General features: G+C 43.9%; 1 protein-coding gene across 1 annotated transcript; it reads right to left on the bottom strand.

The window, feature by feature from the left end:
* Positions 1-1,299: 1,299 nt before the first annotated feature.
* LOC131888754 (F-box-like/WD repeat-containing protein TBL1XR1) lies at positions 1,300-5,441 on the bottom strand. The gene is made up of 7 exons (XM_059237683.1): positions 5,046-5,441; positions 4,475-4,784; positions 3,078-3,299; positions 2,823-3,012; positions 2,237-2,436; positions 2,005-2,158; positions 1,300-1,934 (listed from the first exon to the last, which is right to left on the bottom strand). Exons 1-7 carry the CDS (start codon positions 5,183-5,185, stop codon positions 1,597-1,599), a joined length of 1,554 nt encoding a protein of 517 aa, XP_059093666.1. The 5' UTR covers positions 5,186-5,441; the 3' UTR covers positions 1,300-1,596.
* Positions 5,442-9,955: the final 4,514 nt, after the last annotated feature.

Here is a 9,955-nt window from a genome sequence, read left to right on the forward strand (position 1 = left end):
AGTCTTTAAAATCTTTACCATATGCCTCTAACATGAACCAAAAAGATATTTGAAAGACAGGTTCGCAGCTCTATCTCACCTAAGACAACAAGGAAGGAGCAAAGCCTTCCTCTGTCATGATACAGCAGGTATTCAAAAACTGAAAAAGCTAAATATTATATGCTCGTTGAATAGCTTCATCTATTCAACATTGTTAACCTTTTTGTAACAAAAGTGTTGTTTACAATCATGAGTCATTATGGATTTCCTCTTAAAAAGAGCAAATGCTGAAAATTGAACATCGTACCCAATTGCTGAAATTTAAGAATGATACACTTTGTACGTGTATGGTTTTCTTCCACAAGCAAGTCACTTTAAAAATTGTTAGGCAAGTCTTCTTTAGCTTTTAAAGATGCGTTTGATGTCAGGAAATGAGAAGAATCAATTTGTTTTTTCAAGGAAATATTTAGTGCAGTTTTTATATAAATAATAAAAGTGCACATACTGCTTACAAATCTAAAAAAGTAGCATGGAATATTTGATATAGAGGTGCTAAGTTTTTGTAATTTAAGATTTAATTCTAGTTAAAATTACCCAACCACCAAATGCCTTGATTGTAATGTGGCATTGGCTTTTTAATATTCAAAAAATTAATGATATTTGTTTTAACATTTCAAACCTGCATCCTATCAAAATAATTAATTGAGATTCTCAGAAACCCAATTTGGTATATATTTTGGAAATAAAAAACGTTAGTAAATTGATGTGCCTATTTTCTACAATGGCCAGTTGCTACTGTTACTTCATATTTAGGTATTTAAAGAAAGCTTAGATTTTATTGATTACTGATTCCATTTGCTGGTTAACATTTAGATTAGTTGAAGAAATAACATGATATAGGGTTTTGAAATTTTTGCTTGTCAACCCACTTTTGGACAATTGTACATACTTTTGGACACGTTCTGCCCACTTTTGTCTACTTTTGTACACTTGGTGTCCAAAAGTCAAGCTGGTTCTCAAAATTGCCCATCCTGAGCTCAAACGAAGCTTTTGAAATGAGAAACGTCAAGGAGGCGTCCAAAACCGGTTTTCGTCAATCCCCTTGCTTTTCCGCTCAACGACAAAATGCAATGACCCCCCCCCTTATCATCAGCCTAGCTCTACTTCTCCGTAATCTCCCCGGTGTCCAATATGTGCTTTTAGGTCTGATCAACTCTGACCCGATTGAGAAGCAGTATGGGCGTTGTAGGCAATAGGCAGGTGGTGATAGGGACTTCGGAGTCTTCAAAGTTTACAGGCAGAAAAATATCACCTGGAACATTGCTTTGAGTAGTTTATTCCAAGGATTGCTTTTCTGTTTGATGTTAAGTTTTCATAAACACAAAATGAATATACGGTTATTTCATGTACACGTGTTCTTATCATGTTTTGGAAAAGCCATAAGATTACAGGTTAGGAATAAGCATCCCTTTTACAATTGATTTCAAGATGATACATCGACTCGAAAGGAATACATTCCTTCACATTGAAACAGACGGTCAGCAAAAGATGCGCGATGTTCTGCCGTCGATAGCGTTGTACAATTTAATACCCTGGGGAGCAAGATTTGGCTCGATTCTATTTCCTGAGATCCAGCACAAACACGGTTCCATCAGATGCAGAAGCACCCACTTTGTCGCCACGGCTGTTCCAGCAGACCTCGAATATCCCACCCGTGCCTTTGTAGCTGTGGACCAATCTCCCCGTTTGCGTGGACCAAATGTGAACGCATTTGTCAAATGAACCGGACGCCAAGAACTTGCCGTCGGGTGAGAAAGCCACCGAGTATACAGGTTCTTTATGCCGAGTGAGCGTGTGCAGGCAATCTCCCCGTTCCACGTCCCACAAACGCACGGTCGAGTCAAACGAGGCCGAGGCCAACACGAGGTTGGCATTGGGATTAGCTGTTCCGGGGCCTGGACGATCAATAAGAAACCCATGAAAAAGGGGCGAAAATCTCAGAATGAAACATTTTGTGTTTCTTACCTGTACACGACCACTTAATGGTATAGATTTCCTTTGAGTGCGCTTGAAGATCGTGAACACACGTGTCCTTGTCCATGCACCAAACTTTCAACGTCATGTCGTCTGAACACGAAGCTAAAAACTTCCCTTGTGGATCCCACTTGATAGCGTTGACCTATGAATGGCAGGCGCCCACAAATTACTTGACTGATATGCCTATTTAAAAAAATAAAACTTGTAAAACTCTGTTTACCTCGTTGGTGTGTCCATGGAACGATTTGATGGGAGATTTCACGTCCAATTTGCACACGTGAATGCACTTGTCAGTGGAGCAAGATGCAAAACTGTCGTCCGTCTGCCAATCCACGTCTAAGGCCGGGGCCGAATGGAACGAAAATTGCTGTTTGGCGTTCCCAGTTTGCGAATCCCAAATGATCGTGGTTCGATCCACACCTGAAGGATGATATGATTGTTATAGATTGTCGGATTACAAGCGATTCAGCGTACTCGGATTTCTTTCATTGTAAGGGTGTTATGTCCTTGTGTAATGTTTTTTTTTCACGGGGTGAACCTCGCCCGACCAGCGAAGCTAGCCCTCACAGAATCCGTCTATATTTCCGATAGGCAATGTCATAGTCCGTATCAGATTGGTTCTCCGTCTGTGGGTGTGGGTAGCGTGAAAAAGTTTCCTTGAGAAAGGTCGGTTTAATACTAAAGTACCAGCTTAAAGGGACATGGGCTACATTCAGGACGGTGGTCCAAATCAACTTCTTCATAATCCGAATTTGGTTTCCAGCTTTGACCATCATTACTTTTGAACAATTAGTTGTCCAACTTACCCGCACTCAAAATGTAATTCCCAGATTTATTCCATTTGAGGGCAAAGATAGGGCCCTTGTGCTGTCCTAAAGTGCGCTCTAACTTTCCGGAGGTCGACCAAATTCGGGCATAACCATCGTATGATCCAGTGGCCAGAAGTGTGCCCTTGCTGTTCCAGTCCAAAGAGGTCACATCTTTATTGCTGGGAACCTAAAATGGTACATTCATGGCTTAGAAGTGCAACTACTAAGGTCCAACTTCACATTACGGTTTACCTCTTGGCCGCCGCGGGATATACAATGCTTCAAAACGATCTCATTCTGTGAATTTTCCATGTTCCAAATCCGAGCTGTGCTATCACCAGAACCGGAGGCGAGCAAGTCCTGCATGGGATTCCACGCACAGATGAATACCTCAGAATCGTGGCCTTTCAAGACGCAGGCTTTCTCAGGCGGGATCTCAATCCCCTCGTCGATGTCCATTGGATGAGCACCGGCCTAAAACGAGAATACACGAACAAAATCAGTCAATTTCTAGAATCCAAAGGGCAAAGGTACGCGTTTTTCAAAGGAGATATTGGATGATATTGAATGCAGATATCCGATATTACATGGGTAGGAAACCATACGTACAAGGATTGTGCTGATCAAGTTTGATAGAGACGAGATATGACGTAGAGAACTTTCATTGCCAGTCTTGGAAAATAAAGCAAGGAAGAAGCAGGAAAGAAAATCGTATTTGAAATCATAATACGGATGATTTGTTTTGGTAGTGCTATAATTACATTCCAGACCCACAGCATTCAATTTTGGTTAAAAATAGTTTGGTCCATTTTTGGAGGTAAAAACATCCATATGCTAACGAGCTTCCCGCCAAATTGGCTTGCTCTTGGTCATAGTCAGATTGAGGCACTTTTCGAATTAAAGCAATAAAATAGGGAATCTAGATCTCTTCAAACAATGGCAGGCCATTTTTACACTATTTACTTGTCAAGTGGTTCGTTTTAAAGTTATGTTTTCAAAAGCTGATGTGGCTGACCAAGAGCAGGCCGACAATTCGAATTTTATGTGGATTTTTGAACACACCTTTGGACACATCTCCTGACATCCCTAAGCATAGTTTTGGGCTCAAATTTTCGTCTATTTGAGAATATATTGTGGTCACATGAAGTGCTTATTTGAAATCAAGTGAACAATTTACTGGATCAGAAATTTTTGCTTCTGTTCGCAGTTCACATCTCTAGAAGTCCGTATGTATACGGACAATTGCTGAAATGGACTTAAAACGGACGTGCCGATGTTTTTTTACCGTCACGTCATCCCAAATGAATCAATAGTAAGGTCCAAAATATTTGGCATAATGAACAAACGATTGCAATCGGGTTAGGAGAACTTAGGCCAGGCGATCAAAGTCATGTTGTAAGGACCATATTTTCGGGCCAGTCGCATGTTTGAGCTTAAATCGGAACAAGGGAAATTTTGGATTTCTACCCAAATTTTCTGAAACAGGATTCAGGAATGTGTACAATTAAGCCTGGGCCGAATTGGGCAGGAAACCCATTGCTGGCTCAAGGATATGCGAGTAGTGATCCTTGGTAGTTTGAACCTGGGGTACAGGAGGCCCACAGTGTATAGACAACATCCTGGCCAAAGAGCCGCCCCAACGAACTTACCTCGGGATTGGTGCCCCGCCCTTCACCCTCCAGACCTCGACCGGGCCCGTTGGCGTTGTCCGGTCCCACCGGACCGGCGCCACTGCCGCCCACGCCGCCGCCACCGGCGGCATTACCGCCGGCTGGTTTATCGGCGCCACTCACGGGCACGCCGGTCCCACTGCCCGATCCTTTGCGTGAGGCCACCACATCCGGCATGACCGCATCAATGAGAGAGAGACACTCGATGGAGCGTTCGTTGCCATCCTCGCCCGTGGCAATCTCGGCCTCCACGTACAATAAGCCTTTCTGCACGATGCTGATCAAGGCCCTGTAAGAAAACGAGACACATGATAAGCCATACCGGACGGGATTCGCGAAATGACCCTGACCCTATCCCGTAGTGCGGCCCCATGGCCCCCCACCGAGCCGCAGAAAGAAAAGCCCCGGGTGCCTTTGATTGATAGGGAAGCCGCAATCCCTTCTAACCCTGGCTCACGCTATGCTCACGCTATGCTCATGCTCAGGCCCAGGGCCATCCATCCCTTGGGTGCGGTCTCTCACCACACGCTCGACTGGAACTAGCTCTTACTTGGGCGGGACGAGGGCTCCATTGATATTGGACTGTGAGATGTGAGATTCCTGTCCAAAGACGTAGGCCGAATGGTAGAAGCCCGTCTCGTGCAGATACCGATACACCAAGAAGTTGACCTCATCCGTCGAGAACGACATGATGGAGCAACTCGATCGAGAACCCAGACCAACGGACAGACCGACAAAGGCCGAAGGGAGGCCTTTTCCAGGCTCGAAGCTTCAACCGCTGGATGGTCCACTCTCCCACTATGGGACGATGGGAGATCAGCCAGTGGGGTAGGGGCCGGGGGACAGGCGAGCGGGGGTGTAGCTGAAATTCACAACCGCTTGTCGGTCGATCCGGACACACTTCCGTGATTCCGTCCAGAGATTCGGACACAGACACACCAACAAACAGACGCTTCTCTTCCTGCCGGGCCTGCCCAGATGCCCATTTCTGTTATGAATGTTTTCTGGGCAGAAGAGGGCTCAGGCTGGCGGCCCCTGGGTGCTGTGACTGCGTGTGACTGCTCAGTCAGATCGTGTACGCACTTGGAGTAAAGATTAACTTGGCGATCTGATTTGGCCCGACCTCAGCAGTGAGAAAAATAGACTTGGCCCCAACTGTGCGACACCCGGGGAAATTCAGGGCGACCATCGGCGCCAAAGCCATCATTCCAGTGGGCCAGAGGGGATTCTTTTTCAGAGTGCAGTCACAGGCCATTTCGCTTAAATCCCGTCACGCTGGTGAATATATGCGCGTTAGTCAGTTCCTAGACACTACCAGCCACAAACATGAAGCTGGCAACTGATGGAGGCAAGTGTTCGCCTCTTTTCTGGCGCTAAACCAGATTTGGTCGATGCGTGGTTGGTGCTGCCCTAGCCCAGATCTGTGTAACCACGGACTTCTAGAAATATGGACTGCAAACGAGCTTCCTGATAAATCGGCCTACTCTTGGTCATAGCCACTCCGAGCCAATTTTCGAATTAAAGTAATAAAATGAGCAACGCCGATCGCCTTCAATAAATGCAGGTCATTTTATACCGTTTACTTGCAAACTGAATCGTTTCAAAGTCATGGTGTCAAAAGCTCATGTAGCTGACCATGAGCAGGCCAAAAATTCCCACTTTATATATTGTTTACTACATAACTTTGACCATACCTCCTGAGTTCCACACGCATAACTCTGGGCTCAAATTTGGCCAAGTTCATCTTTTCAACCAGATCTTCTGGTCGTATGAAATGCTTGTTTGGAATAAGATGAAAGATTTAGGAGATACAACATTTTGGCTTCCGTTCGCAGTCCACATCTGTAGAAGTCCGTGGTGTAAGCCAGCTGCCTCTGGCCGACCTTAATTAATTAACAATCGGATTCACAGACAGTGCTGCCCCCTCACCAAAGTTTGAATTTGTAATCTAGCGCTTTGCCCCGTACCTGGGCTGTCATCACGGTGAAGGACCCCGCAAGAAGAAACCCATCACCAGCCCGGTGTGAGCAAGGTGCAAATAAGGATGCAAATAAACTTCAAAGATGCCTTATATTGTTATGGCAAACTAAGGTGTTTTAAGCAATTTATTAAGTGGACACATATTTTCTAATAACAGTATGCTCTGACTCCAATGGATCAGTAATCAAAAGCCATTAGGGACACTTCAAGTTTGGATGGCTGGTGTCAGGGTATCTGGGATAGGTACTGAGATCACTGCATGCAGGGAAGGAAAATTCAAGTCTCTCCCGGACGGAGGTCACCAGTTTTTATACCCAAGGAAACCTACTAGCTATTATAAGAGCCCTTATTTGTAACGTCACACAGACCAAAGAACGCGGGAAGATTGCTAAATAAATTGCTCTTGCCTTGCCTTGAACGCAATATATTTTCCAGACATTATGTGACCCGGGGCACTAATTATAATTCAGATTTTAATAGAATCAGCCAAAAACAACACAAACGCAGAATGATTAAATAAAAAGGAGTTGGCCCAATCGGCCCTTTCTGTGGCAGAGGCTAAGTGTCAAAGCGCCCTCTGAAGTGCAGAACGTAAAACGTAAGTCCTCAGAGGGTTGCTGATGAGTTTTTTTCGGTTTTGATTTTTCATGGGCTTTTTTAAGGAATGTAATTCCCTTTAGCGGTTAAAATGAAAGGTTATGATTCGTCTATTTATTACCTTTCAACCTTTATCTCATATTCGGTCTACCAACGAGTTTGAGCTGGCAGACCAATCTAGTCCTTGAATGTAGGGTTGATCTGAAACTCTTCTTAATTTTTTTTTAAAGTCTAACCATACGAGTAGAGGAAGCAACTCCTAGAGAGTGCGATGAGAGCTAGGACTAGGACTAGAGGACTAGTTTTCAGGGCGAATGAATGTCAGCTGACCGGCTGCTAGGGAGTAGTTTCTGATTGCAGAGGCGCTGCTTTCCATCAGCTAGAGTTGGACTGTCCATTGGTTACCGATTCAGCTGCAGTAAAAAATACAACAAACTCGATTTTTACTCTTCTATGTTACTTCCTCTATCATCTGACTTGAAAGATGCAACCGGATCAACAAGGCCTACGTTTTCCCTACAAATATTAGAGGGAAGCAAATTAAACAATGAAAGAGAGAGAAGAGAAGTGGACTTCATTGTTTGAACTAGCCTTGATTCTCGAGGACCTGAGGGTGCTCTCAAAACGCACATTAAGGCTCCATGGTCACTAGAATTGACCCTAAATCCTGGGTTGGGACCATAGATAACTTCATATATAGATCGATCAAGGGCGCTGCGATCGCATGTTTTCGTCTCAGCTGTCGCTGGTGGAAAAAATGTTTCATTCGTAGTCAAGCTACTTAGGACAACTATGGTGCAAATTTGAATCGTTGACGGCTCGTCCAAATTCAGAGTAGAAACCCCTAATAAGACTCCTTGTCAAGCAATTGCTCTCGTCCAGCACGCTTCATAAAACGGGTTTGAGTAAGTTGTCCGACCACATTTATAAGAACGAAATTTTGAAGAGGTTAAAATGGGGCTCAAGTGAAAGTTTTCATCCATGTGGTGGAAACACTTAACTGAAACGCAAGGAACAAGCCTGGGTTCAGGATGACCTCCAGAGGTGTCGGAATTACCTTGTTTACGTATAGGCGCAATCATGTCGCCCACATTCAAGCACATTGTTGGGAGATTGAAACGAAATTCCGAATGCCTCATCATTGCGTTGCAATTTCGGATACATTTTGTTACACTTTCGAGATTTTCGAGATGCGTTGCTAAACAAGGGCAATCAATAGAGTACATGATTTGCTCTACTTATATCCAAATCTTTTTTTGACATGTTACGTGTATTTCTACCAGCGTCAGCTGACCTGAAAACATGCTCATGCGGTACAACTCCTGTTGAACTTAAGCATTCTAGTTATGGTTTTCTATGGTTGGGACAAAGCTCAAGGCTACTTTTGAAGACTTACAGTATCAGATACCTTTCGTACCTTCTCTGAACATTGTAAAGTCCCAACTTTTTAGGTCTCTCCCATTAGGAGAACTCTCTCATTACTGTGATGTTCCTAGTGAAACATCTTTGGACTTGTTCCACCTTTTGCAAACAAACGTGCGATATATGCAACCACACATTTGAAAAGCTTTACCCATCTTCAAATGGATATGCTCATCAAACTTTCCATTATCTTGGAAGACTACACCTAAATCTTTCACTTGTAGATGAAACCTGCTCAATATCTTTACCTCTATTATCTACGAGTGGAGTATTCAATTGAGTATTCATTGAGCGGAATTTCATTCCGTTCAGGGCCATATTACTCTCAGTTACCAAGAGTAGATCATTTCAAGGTCCTTTGCAAGGCTAGAGGAGTCTTGGCCATTCCTACCGGAAACTAACTTTGTATTGTCAGCATAAGAACAGAGACTGGCGGTAATACTGAGCTTTTGAAGCGGGGCAACGAATATTATAAAAAGGAGGGGCCCTAAGATGGAGTCCTAGGGAACACCTGACTTGGCATCATGTACATGTATGTCACTAAGGGATCCCTCGATCTTAACAATTTGCTTCCTATCATGAATGAAGCTTCTTGTCCAAGCTTCTTTATCAAAGGCCTTGGCAAAATCAAGTTAGACAACATCAACTGAGACGTGTCTTTCCAGTACCTCAATGACCTGCTCCAAATGCTCAATCAGTTGGATGTCTGTACTAAAATGTGCTCCGAACCCGTGCTGGCCAGGAGGAAGGACTTCATTGACCTCAAGAAATTCAACAAGTTTGGACTTCATGTTCTTCTCAAACACCTTCGCAATATTCGAAGTGAGAGAAACCGACCTATAATTACTGGGGAGCGACTTATCTCCCCCCTTTAAAAATCGGAACAACGCGAGCTAATTTTAGTGAAGCGGCAAACTTGCCCTGATCCAAGATGCAACGCATCAAGTACGAGATAATACGAGCAAGAACCACTGAGCATCTCATCAGAAACTGAGATGTCACACCATCAGGACCAGAAGAGCTCGAAAGCCTCAAGTCCGTGTTGGCCGCTAAAACATCTTGATCTGTAACTATGAGATCATCAAATTGCTCAATTTGACTAACAACATCAATCTCAACAGACTCATTAGAACAATTAGAACAAATTGATTACATACCAATGCCCAAGTCCTTGTCAAAATGTTACCAGAGACTCGAGGATTTCATGTTCGAAGGCAACCTCTCTCAGCATGTCGGTTCAGCCACACGAGCCGACAGTATACTAGACTTAGTGCTCTCCAGCAGCCCGGATCTGGTGTCAGCCATTCAGGTCACTCCAACCAAATTATCGGATCACAACTTGCTTGAAATATGCACTACAATTGGGGAGAAAAAAAGAGTCTTGAAAACAGGACTAGCCAAGTATCGGTTTCATGAAGAACACTGGCCTTTGATAAATTTACGCCTAGCCAATCTTGACCT

Source organism: Tigriopus californicus, chromosome 10 (assembly GCF_007210705.1).
Source record: "Tigriopus californicus strain San Diego chromosome 10, Tcal_SD_v2.1, whole genome shotgun sequence".
Lineage (NCBI taxonomy): Eukaryota > Metazoa > Arthropoda > Copepoda > Harpacticoida > Harpacticidae > Tigriopus > Tigriopus californicus.